At 46.9% G+C, this 12,622-nt stretch overlaps 1 protein-coding gene across 1 annotated transcript in view; it reads left to right on the top strand.

Annotated features, from left to right (window-relative positions):
• adarb2 (adenosine deaminase RNA specific B2 (inactive)) overlaps positions 1-10,263 on the top strand; it is a 154,857-nt gene extending 144,594 nt beyond the window's left edge. The window contains exons 8-10 of the mRNA XM_034560360.1: positions 2,505-2,686; positions 8,354-8,535; positions 10,087-10,263. Coding sequence (XP_034416251.1) covers positions 2,505-2,686; positions 8,354-8,535; positions 10,087-10,263 — 541 coding nt within the window. The remainder of the gene's footprint in view (positions 1-2,504; positions 2,687-8,353; positions 8,536-10,086) is intronic.
• Positions 10,264-12,622: the final 2,359 nt, after the last annotated feature.

The following is a 12,622-nucleotide window of genomic DNA, read 5'->3' as shown; positions in this document are numbered from 1 at the left end:
AACTAATGGACTGCCAACCGACAGACCAACATTACCATCCCCAGAGTCAGCTTAGTTACAGAAAAATCCTCGGCACACAATGAAGGTCCTCAACAATAGTACGTCTTCACTCCCACCCTTGATGTTGCATTTTGTATGATATCTGAAATCGATTTTTTTAATATAGTCTCAAGTTTCTCTGCCAGTACTGGAACTGAACCCATAAATGTAGCACCGCACTGTGCCGACTGAGGCATGCGGGACTCCAGCTGAGCCACTGACTGGCACCAACACACACACACACACACACACACACCTAAAGGGAGAGAGAGAGAGAGAGAAGTGAATCCTTCTCCTGTGGAGCCGCTGTTAATTTGACCAATTTGATTCAGTTGGCCAGGGCTGAAGATGGTGTGATTAAATCTACCCAGGTCACCAACAGGGGTGAAAGCAATTACTTTACAAAAAAATAGAGTGACGGGGGGGAGGGAGAAGGCAAGGGACACCCTGCTCTTCTTCCCTGACAAACACCCCCACTCCACCATCCCGCCAGGCCACACGCCAGGTACGCTCCCTTTTTTTTAATATATATCTCTGTAAATGATGGGTGGCCGTCGTTAAAGTGAGTGGGTCACCAAGGGCCAGTTTATCAAGGTCAGGGTGGAGGGTGGAACTGAGAGCAGCTTAGGACAGAAGACTCAACACGCACACACACGCGCACACACACACACACACACACACTGCTGCAGTCTTATAGTGATCCCCTGGATGCTTTTCTTGTCCTCTGTCACACTCATTATGCAACCTCACATAATTTTTTTTTTATTTCCACGCTTCCTTCAGCTCCTGCGTATAATTATAGTTAGTTCAGCCTTGGCCATAAGGGATTTTACGACTTTGCTTTTATCATAAACATTTTTGGATAATGTGCAACGTCTCGCCCAATCATTGACTCACCTGATGATCATCGTTGTGTTTTCTTAAGCCAGGCCCTATGAACTGCCTTTGCTAATATTTGATTTGAAGTCGACAGCTGGATTTAATTGAGAGGCCTAAATGGCTTTCATATAACGATGATGTTCTCCATTCCACTGCAGTTTTATGCAGATGAACATTACTTTAATGGTTGGCGTTTACCGGGGGAGGGAAGAAAGGATGTGGAGAGACGGAGAGAGGGAGAGAGAGTGAGGAGGTCTCTCTCTCTCTCTCTCTCTCTCCTCTCTTTAAATTCACACACCCGAGCCAGATGGCTGTCTTTTCTTGCATGAGATTAGAAGATGTTTCTGATTCACGGTGTCGCTTTCTGGGTAAATTAATATTTCAGGCTAAACTATTTCTATTTTGGTGCGAGCACTGAGTTTGCGTGTGAGCGCGCGTGCTTTTCGTAGCGAGGCTCCCCCTCTCTGTTGGAGAGGACGGATCTTGTGGACAGATCGCAGGTGAAGCGCATACAGGCAGGAGGCCGCTGCTTGGCGAGGCCGCTGATGTTGATTGACTGCTCGGGAAGTCTCAATGAGGGATCATTAAGTCGGCGAGAAAACAAGGAGCCGCCGTAATTGCATCCATGATAAAGAGACATTGATTAACAAAAAGAACAATGATCTTAAAATTAGTGGCATGATGCCGAGCCTTTGATTGTGGCTCACATGGGTTCATTAGTCCAGTGAACAGCTCAGGCACACAGCAGGCGTTCTCTCTCTCCATGAAGGGCAGGAATAATAATAAACAAGGTAATTATCATTTTCCATCCATAAATTAGCATCTGCTGGTTAAATACTGTCGAGTGGGTTTCGACTGTAGGTGGCACCTGACCAGCTGGCCACAGTACCAGGCGGCGGTGCGGCTGGCGGGATTAGCTCTGCAGTGATTGTCTGTCACACGTGGATCTCCCTAAACAAATCCGGAGGTGAGTGCCCCTCGAGTTGAGCAATCGGCGGAGGTTTGCCTGCAGCGCCGCGCAGTGCATTAACCTCGATGGCACTGATGAATGCACACATGGTAATGTGTTGTTCCATGTCGGGAATGCTGATGGACTGACCTTTGGCAGTGTTGTTGTAGGTGGCGGTGATGGTTTGTGTCACTGAACCAGGGAAAATGGGAGAGGAGGTGTGTGTGTGTGTGTGTGTGGAGGTGTGTGTGTGTGGAGGTGTGTGTGTGTGTGTGTGTGTGTGTGTGTGTGTTGTCAGTCCAGCAGCTGTTCATCACGTCCCACATCAAGATAATGATCAAATTGTCTCTACCTGTCATTGAAGCTCTCACATGTCTCTCTCTCTCTCTCTCTCTCTCTCTCTCTCTCTCCCTCGTATTTTTACCATTCCTCTCTCGACCCATCTCTCCTCCGTTCCCGCCGTGATTGTATCTCTCTTCCCACGTATTCTCCCCCCCCCCCAAATGTTGCCTTACCTCCTTCTTTCCTTCTTTCCTTCCTCGACGCCCTCCTCTCTCACCCTTCCTTGCTCATCTACTTTTCCAACCATCATACCGCTCTCTCCTTGACTTCCTCTCTCTTTGCCCTCACCCCTCAGATGGAACGTCCTGGGCCTGCAGGGGGCGCTGCTGAGCCACTTCGTGGAGCCGGTGTACCTGCATAGCGTGACCGTCGGCAGCTTGCGCCACACGGGCTATCTGGGCAGGGTCCTGAACCAGCGGCAGGAGCGCCTGGGCCCGCTGCCCGCCACGCACAGACGCAACCAGCCCCTGCTCAGCGGTACGACTGCAACACGATATGTATTTTCAATACAGCTGACGCTGGAGGTTTTTAGTCTCCTTTTTTGAGCGGTTTATGAACCATCGAGATGGGGAAATTGTGCAAATTTCCACGTAAAAATTCACCGAAATGTCAAACTTTGTGAAAGAGCTGAACTAATTTACTTGACGTCTGTGAGCATATCTACTGATCACCGCGAGTCCCTTGAAATGACTTTATTTCTGCCTGAGATGTTAAGCGGTAGCCAGATTCTCCATGTGACCCTGCCACAGTAGACCATGGCCACTCTCAAAAGTGATAGAGCATTTGATTTGAGCAGTGATCTTACAGCATTACTCATTTTGATATTTTTGAAAAGGTGCAATTTCATATCACAAAATCGCCTATTCACACATCCAGCCGATTCGGAGCAGCATTATCGTTCATGAGTCGTGTTTGTGTCACCTGATGACTGAGTCCAGCATTCACTTCACTGTTATTCCTGTTGCCCTCTACCAAGTTAGACAAAAAATACACTTAACCAGGAATTTACAGGATAATTGATCAGCTTGGATCTATTTTCCTGCTCTCAAGTGGTCTAGTGAAAGTTTTTCCCCTTATTTTGTATATACTAAATGGCAGACTGTGCTTTCTATCGCCACCCTGCCTTTAAACAGTGAAACAAAAGCCTCTTTGTATTTTCAGATGGGGACATAATAATTTATATAATCAATCACAACAGATCGCACATGTAACAACTCAGTCCCCTACACACACACACACACACACACACACACACACAAACTCATGTACCCCTGCTTCCCTACAGTTACATTGTTCCAGCCAGACAAGCAACAGATAGGAAGTTGTCTGGCACGTCTGCCTCCAGGGCTCCACTGAGAGCTGGAGGCTTTCGTTTGTAGCGAAGATGAATGCTGGAAGAGGATCTGAATGACACCCAACTTGCAGAAACGGCATCAGCCATCACTTCAGATCTAGGCCAGCCGGAGTGGCTGAGCGACAGAGAAGATGTAGGGCACATTGTGTTTCTAGGGATCTCTAATGAGAACATGTGTCTGTGTAAATATATCTATTCTGTTTTTGCTGTTTTGCTCTCTTAGGGCGGAGCCTCTCTTATCAATATAATGTAATCCTTTATTTTATTTTTAGATATATCTTTGATGATCTTTGACTCTGTACCACTGCATGTACCTGAGGAGCTGGCAGCACAGCGGGCTAGCATATTACAAACACTTTCCATTATCTACCACGCAGTAGCTAGCTTCTTATGTTAGCCATCGCAATGGACCCGTGCAGCAGCATATATGACATACACAACAAGAGCACGTGTATTATTAATTATATGGTGGTGCGAAATAAGAGAAATAACTAAATGAAATTGCATGATGTCATTTGCTACCTTTTCCTCCTGTGCTCTCCATTTGTTTGAATCTCCAGCGTCTGATACACTCTCCATGTCTACCATACAGCCTTCAAGTGTGCCTCTCGAAGGGCAAAGGACCTCTTTGCATTGCGGGGCTGCGCTCCGGGTAATAGGGCGCCATGAGGATGAATATTTTGTGAGGCCTATCCTCATCAAGATTGATAAATGTACTGAATTGTCCTCTGGTGATGATAGTTGGGACAAATTTATCATTGAATCTTCCGACCAAGGCCTCAGCGAGCATTTCTCATTATTTGTTCAATGGCTCTTTGAATGGAGTCATTTGAGTTTTGGGTTTCAGATATTATGGGCTGCAGTTTATATTTGGAGACTTGTGCTCAGGTACGATCCATTTGTTTATCAATCATACTTACTTATGATATTACGTTATGCATTCTAACTATCGTAAGCCATGCAGTAAGTACATCATTATTTTAATGACTATATAGCTTATTTTCTTCCAGAATAGATGCTGCAGAATGTCCTTTACATCTTAGTGTTGAGTTGTTGTTTTTTGTTGAGGGACATATATAGGCCCCTCTACCTTCAGACGTCCTCTTTACTCAAAACAGAGGTGGCCTCGAACGCGCCTCACAGTGATGTGTGTTTTCAGTCCCGCACCCGCGGCAGCCTGTTGAAGGGTAGAAGGGCGAAGCAAAGGAGGAGGAGAGGAGGAAGGTGGACCGACAGTGGAGATGGCACCTACACCAAATCAATGTAATCGCAGCCCTTATCAGACAGCCATTCAACCTGAAGGGAGCTCGGACACAGCGAGAGAGAGAGAGAGAGAGAGAGAGAGAGAGACATGCTGAGGGGGAAGAGAAGGACAGCAAGGCAGGATGGTAATAAAGAAAGAGAGGTCTCAGATGTGTGTGTGCGTGTGCCTTCCCCCCCACCACATCTCATCTCCTCCTCCGTCCTTTCATTGGCTCTGATGAGCTCCCCGGCTATTGTGTGTCCAGGGTTATTTAAAAGAAACACCCCCAGAGGAAATTCCCGGGTATCGCAGGGCCCGGTCTTATCACGCTCAGACAAAGCAGCTACACCTGAACCCCGAGGGCCAAACCCATCGATGGGCTGGCTTGTCCTTCACTCTCGTCCTGCTGCTCACTTCCACCGCTGTGACAGGGCTCTGCTGTTTTCGGGATAATAAGAATCCGGACAACAGTAGTCACAGGAAACAATGAATACAGTTGTGCAGTTTCCCAGCTACACCCTGCTTTGTTCACATGTCACAATTTCAAACTGTAACCCCTCCCTCATACTCCTCGTTACCACAAACAGTCCTGCTGCTCTTGAGCAGGAGATCCGTCAGGACTTGGGATGATTGTTGACATATCTATTGGCCTTGTAGGACTATGTTGGAGAGCTGCACACCTGTAAATATCATACATATTGAATGCATTTGTGATTGATTGTAGCAGTTGTGGGTAGGCAAGTGATGGAGAAGGTGAATAGCAGCCTGTCAGGCTGACGAAGTCATGGTTTGCGGCTTTGAGGAGGACAGAGGACATAAAACGGAGGACTTTCTCGTTCTTATTAATGCTTATTTTATTCTGCACAACTATTGTGAAGTTAACAAAGAAAGTGTAAAGGAACAAAAGCATCTATAGTATTTAAAGCTACAAGGGTGGGAACAGACAACAACGAAACCGAGGGGAAACGAGTGAGAGACGGGCGTTGAACAAATTCATTGACTCATAATCTAGTAAACTTTGAAGTGTTCATTTTAAAGTAACTATGATGTGTGTGTGAGAGAGAGAGAGATATATAGATAGAGGAAGACCTGCAGCCTGTTAACTGAGTTTGACAAATAAAACTTGTTTTTTTTCCCACGATATTTGTCTGTGTGAGCATAAAGAGCAAGATCTTAAGTCTCAAGCATGACCTTTTTTATCATTAGAGAGTACTATAATACCAACCTACTTCCTGTTTACACTGTCACCCGTATGCCCAGTCATGTGATAGTCGTATCCAGGCGGGCCAATCTGGACGGACAGCTTTTCTAAAACGATGCTGAAACGCCCGTGTGGACGTAGATGGTTTTCATTTTAAAAACAGAAACATATGGATGAAGCCGCAGTCGCATCTCACGCCTCTCTCGTGAATGAATTGCTGCCCCTTACATAAACATTGATGAAGGGCCATCGTTTCACATACCAGTTGCATCACCACTACTCTGCTGCTCCACCCACACGAGGAACCCTTTAGGAAACCCTGGGGTACTTTAGATGCAATGTGTCCACATAAACACACAGGCTGTGCTGTATTGTGGCTCCACAGAAGCCTCACACATAAAGCTGCGGCGGGTTCGCGTACTGTACCGTTATGAATCCCATAACCAAAGGCTCTAATTCTAACTCTTTCATGTCTGCCAAACACTTCTCGGAAGACACATTGATCAAGTCTTCATTGAGGGGAAAAAATCAAATTGGCTATTACAGAAACAGAGGAGTCAAGTCCATTGAAGGGATGAAATGAGCCATGAATGGAGCGAGAGAAAGGGAAGAGGCAGGATGGATAGGGGGGTCTTTTGTTCAAAGAGGTGCGTCTCCACAAGAGAGAAGAGATGGGTAATAAGAGACTTGGAGGATTGTTACCGTGGCAGGCAATTCATTCCGACTCCGAGGAGCTACAGAAAAGAAGAGCTGAGATTGGTGAATGGAAGAGTGAAGACAGGAAAATGAGTGTGGCAAGGAGGGAGATGATCTGCAGGCATGTATTGTGGTATTGTACATCGAGTATTGTACCATATAACAAGCTGTCTGTCAGACGGTGAGATCAGAGGCAACTGTTGTTCACCCGTCGCACAGAATCTGTCTGCTGATTTTCTGCGGAGGTACCTTTCAAATTTCATGATATAATGAATAACTAGGTTGGAAGTCAAGGGAAAATACAGCGATTCCTTTCTGAAGACAGTTTTACAGATTTAGAGTGGATACAGTGTTCAAGCAGATGCCCAGGTGCTACATGTTAGCGCCGCTATTGCCTACCTTAAACCTATCCTGGCAAACAGTTGAGCGCATTGCTCTTTCCTGTAAGTCCTTTCTATATAATATTATTAGAAATAGTATGACGTTTTGGGAAATAGCCTTATTTGCAGGCCAAGAGTTCAATGAAAAGCTGGTTTAGCTTTTGCATGACTCCTGGAAACGGCTAGCCTCCTAATCATGTCATTCGCCCAGAATGTAATGAGGGGGGGCGTGGCTTTGGAGGTAGGCCTGAAGGGTCAGTCTGTCAGTGTCGCCGCCTTTCACAACTAACTTTACATTTAGGACAGCAGTTGAAGGCCTTTGGGCTTACAACGCCACATAAACAGTGATCAATTTTGCTTCTTAATGTGCCCCTTTATCACTGCTGATGGCAGGCTGGTTTCCTCACTCCAATCCCCAAGTAGTATGTGTTCGGCATCAGGCCGTTCAGTCGAGTGTTTTCTGAAACTTTGAACACTGAATCACAAGTTCTTAATTTTCCTTATTCAGAATATATTGGTAAACTGGCTTATATGAAGCAGCGATGGTGTCCCCTGAAGGACTTTTTCCGCTTCTCACCCTGTTGCCAGCTCTGTTTCCTCGGCATCATTCCGCACACCTCTGCCAACACCTGTGCTCTCGATGCAGACAGCTAATTCTCTATGGAACCCAATGTGACAGTCACCTCCACTTTCCCTCTACCTCTGTCTCTCTTTCTCCTTCCTCGACTGAGCCCTTTGTGTGCTTTGCTAGCGGGGCTAATTATTTCAGAGAGAGGCTGGAGAGGGAGGCACTGAGAGACAGACAGTCCAGTGTATGGGAGGCTGTGTCTTCTTGACTGGAGATAATGTGTGTAGCTGGTAACACTCAAACGCTGTTAACCGCTGGGACTCAAGAGCCGACAAGCATTCGCACAAAGGCCGGGACATGTTGCTTATATGCTCACTAGCCCTCTCTGAGGGTATAAGAAACCTTCGTACCGACAGCCATGCACTTTCAGGCCCAGGTTGACTTGGCAAAAACTTGATGTCTGCCCTTAGCCTCAGGGAGAGACTGAAGGAAGAGCGATGGAAGGTTAAACGAATATGGAGGTTTGACAGAACAAAAGGAAAGCTCATTTCCATACTTGTTTTACTCAAATGTATGCGCATTACATTTTGAAACACTTTCATGAGGTGTTTTGTAATGTAATTGGCAACAGGGGGAATACCTTGAATGTAATGGAGATTAAAGCCAGCTAAAGTCAGTCTCGCTGTGTCGTCGTCTCCGTAGGGCTGAGCACTGCGGAGTACCAGCAGCCGGGGAAGGCCTCGTGTGTGAGCGTCAACTGGACGCTGGGTGACGCTCAGTTGGAGCTGGTCAACACAGCGACAGGGCGGAGGCGGGACTCAGGGACGCCCTCTCGTCTTTGCAAACACGCCCTCTTCACCCGCTGGAACAGACTTTACCGCAAGGTGAGGGCATCCACAGGCCAGGTAACGTCAGGGCAGAAGGGGTGGAGCTAAATGTATCAATGGGGGCAGAGAACCTATGAGAGCAATGCTTCCTTCTGATCATGGGCTAATTATGTTAGTAAATAAATCGTGAAATAAATAAATACATTGACAATGTTATGGGTCGTGGATATTGTAGTATATAAATTCGTCTGCCATACCACAAGATTTCTCATCAACAATGTTTTGTGTTTTTGTTTTGGGGCGGGGGGGGGCGATAAAGCCCATGTGTGACGTTAATGATAGCTCTTTTCCATTTAAGGATAATGGCATGCACAATACAAAGAGCACTGGCACAACTCAATGGAACATAGCCATTATTAATATTATTAATTACACTATGTGCTTTGCTTGTTATGACTTGTCGACATATCTTCTGTGAAAATGTCCTACTAATTAATTAATTAAAAAACACCTTCCACAGTGTATCTTTTTACTCGCTGGGAGAGAAAAAAATATTATGATGTACTATTTAATTAATCTGAGTCGGAACAATAGTCGCATGAATAAATGTCTGTTTCACCCACTCTGCTCCGCTTGCTCGTCCCAGTAAATGCTCCTCTGCTGGGAAGCGAGAGGCATTACTCAGTTGTTGTCAAAAACAAAATGCAATCCTTTGCCATCATGAATTACAGGCAAGCACACACACACACACACACACACACGATACCTTGACGTGTACAGATGCCAACAGCCACTCGGTTAAGAGCACAGACACGTGTATTAAAATCTAAGTCTGCTGCTGTGGCTGCAGGTGAGCGCTCGGTGGAGAACATGTGGAAGTTCCTCTCTGCCGTGGATAAATGCGTCGGCCCCGGCGACATCTGCTCTCGATGCGGCTTGTCAGAAAGCTGCCAGCTCGGATCTTTAACGTCAGCACACGGACCCGCTTGCACTTTCATTTCCATCCCGAAACTTTGTGCAACAGACAGTGCCTGCATCGCCAAATGGAGGCCGTTAAAGCATAATGACTATGAAACCATAATTATTTGGAGAAGCACTCGAGGAGGTCCGTATATAAGGGCCACGCAAGAGCAGTCGCACTAATCTCCAAAAGAAACTTTTGCTCTCCCCCCACCCCCCCCCCCCCCCTCACCCCCCCTCACCCCCCACACACTTGTCTCTCCGTGGATCTTCATTGTTTCCCCTCGCGACAATAGGAATGCACAAAAAGCACAGAGAATGTTCAATTGCTTGTGAAATTTAAATGGGGAGATTACACAGCTGTTGAAGCCCCCCCATCACTCCCCCACCTCCCAACCCCACCCAAATGCATTTGTGCCGGCTCATTCGTTTTGTTTTGCTCGCTCTTTTTCTTCTCGCTCCCCCCTTCGTGAAACCTTTAGCCTCTCTGCCCCGATTTTATTCCCCCTCTCTGTTTTTCCTCCCTATCTTCATGTCAGTCTCTGTGTGGTTTTTAACTGACTCAAAATTGCTCTTTCTGTCTCTCTCTCTCTCTCTCTCTCTGTCTGTCCTCTTCTCTTTCTCCCCTCGCACGCCCGCCCTCTTCAGTCGGGGATCCACGTGTTCAGCTCGGCGGACCGCCAGCTCATGTACTGCGACGCCAAGATGGCGGCGCGTCCTTACCAGACAGTGAAGCAGCAGTGGTTCAGATCTCTGCAGGAAACGGGCCTCGGGACCTGGGTCAAGAAACCGCCAGAGCAGGAACAGTTCCTGCTGTCGGTCTGAGGAAGAGAGAGAGAAAGAGTGTGTGTTTGTGTGTGCGTGTGTGTATTAGTGTGTGTGTGTGTGTGTGTGTGTGTGTGTGTGTGTGTGTGTGTGTGTGTGTGTGTGTGTGTGTGTGTGTGTAAGATGACTCCATGCTCTTTACCAACATCCTGCTTCACACCTTCATACCTGGAAGTTTACCAGTGTAACTGTTAAAGTCAAGGCTACCCCCACTGTGTGTGAGTGTGTGTGTAGGTTTGTGTGTCATCCTGGATGTGCCGCCAAATCACCCAACAGAAAACATGACAAGAGGAAGGTCAACTGGACGGGCTGAAAAGATATAAACGGACATAAAAAGATGGACCCTTTCTTTTTCCTGCCCTTCTTCAAAACGCACAAACACACACCTAAACACCCCCTCTTCGACTGTCAAGGAAGGGTGGGGCAACCTTGAGCGGAATGAAAGGCAGCCGCTATCTTGTCATCAGCTATTTCCGGGCCCCAAGGCTCCCGCTGAGGAGCCGAGCCATGGGGGAGAGAGAGACAGAGAAAGAGAAAAGAGAGAGAGGTCCACGTCCAATTACCGGCCCTGTCAGGGTGACGGGTGATAGAGGAAGAGGAAGGGAAGAGTGAGAAAAAGAGAGGGACACAACATGGCATTCAGCCCGCCGCACCTTCCCTCTCTCATTTCTATCTTTTGTCCTCCATCTCTGACTCACCCTTTGACTCCTGATGTCCTCCTCCTTTTGTCTCCATCCCTCCCGCTTTGCTCCCTTTACATTTTCTTCAGTCCTCTACCTATTTCTCCTCACGTCCTCTTTGTCACTCTCTCCTCTTCGCTAGCGCCCCCCTGCCTTTCAAGCGCGGTGGAGGTTAACACAACACGACTACAGGTTAATACACCTTCTTTTTCTTTCTTTCTTTTTTTTCCCCCAACCTCAACCCCACTGCATGTAGAGGAGGAGAAGGACTGAGGTGCATAAACACAGCCATTACCGCCTGCCTAAGTACAGGTGGAGATGATGGTGGAGGAAGGGGAGTGTTCTCCCCCTCCCTCTCATACTCGATTTATTTCCTTTCTCTTTCTGTCTTGTGACCTGCTTGGCCTCAGTTAGTCCCCGTACATCTGAATGGAAGCTTGTCGTCCACAATAATAGCGACTTTAGGTCTCGACTCATTAGCAAGGCCTTGTTGACCTGATCGACTTGTGCTTTCTCTCTGTGGTCATGACCGCCCCCAACAGATAGGGGGAGGGCGGGGTTACAAAACTTTTCTCCACCTTGACTAACTGTGAGCGGAGTGGTCGACCGTGTTTCACACACTTCACTTATTAAAGATTGAAAATCAGCGAGGTGAATCCGGACATCCCTGATCACTACCATGTACATCACTGTACATTTGTATCTCACGCTGTCTCGACATATGTGGGTATGTCGCGGGCGGGTGTGTGAGATTTTCTTTTTCTTTTTTTTATGCAGCTGAGTGTTGATATTCATTGTGATCATGACTGTGTTTTTCTGTCATTGCTGTATTATCTTCAATTTTTAGAGGAGGGATCCACACCAGCCGCCAGCTCAGTCAGCGGTAAAGACTGAAGTAATGAGAGTGACATCTAGTGGTCATTGTGGGTTGTTGTTTCCCCGTCCTGCTCGGACTGAGGCCCTGCTCGGGCTGCATCAAGGGCTCCAGGGAGGATCCGGTACCAAACCAAATTGTCGACTGCACACACGAGAGAACTTGACCCGCATGTGACCTGCAGCTGGCTTCCCCATTCCCTAGGCCAAGGGTTTCAATGGTCTTTATAAGGTATAGGATATTGGCCAGTATTGCTGAGTAGGAGTAGCAACGTTCTGCATCTGCAGAGCCATGCATGTGATATTCTTTGTTTTTTATGACAGTTTTATGAAGCCTCTGGAAACATTTGGTTCTATCTCTCTAGCTTCTCTTATTTGTCAAAAGTTAACGTTCGAGGGGAAAAAAAAGTGGCTGTGGTTGGATTGACAATGACCAAACAACTGTGGTCAGATTCAGACGTTGCCCAATCCTGACTGATTCATTGAAGTATGTGACGTTGCCTTTTTTAGTAACATGTAGCACCTGGGCATCTGCTTGAACACTGTATCCACTCTAAATCTGTAAAACTGTCTTCAGAAAGGAATCGCTGTATTTTCCCTTGACTTCCAACCCAGTTATTCATTATATCATGAAATTTGAAAGGTACCTCCGCAGAAAATCAGCAGACAGATTCTGTGCGACGGGTGAACAACAGTTGCCTCTGATCTCACCGTCTGACAGACAGCTTGTTATATGGTACAATACTCGATGTACAATACCACAATACATGCCTGCAGATCATCTCCCTCCTTGCCACACTCATTTT

This window comes from Cyclopterus lumpus, chromosome 20, assembly GCF_009769545.1.
Source record: "Cyclopterus lumpus isolate fCycLum1 chromosome 20, fCycLum1.pri, whole genome shotgun sequence".
Lineage (NCBI taxonomy): Eukaryota > Metazoa > Chordata > Actinopteri > Perciformes > Cyclopteridae > Cyclopterus > Cyclopterus lumpus.
The sequence above is the reverse complement of the archived record's forward strand: the minus strand, read 5'-3'. Positions and strand labels throughout refer to the sequence as shown.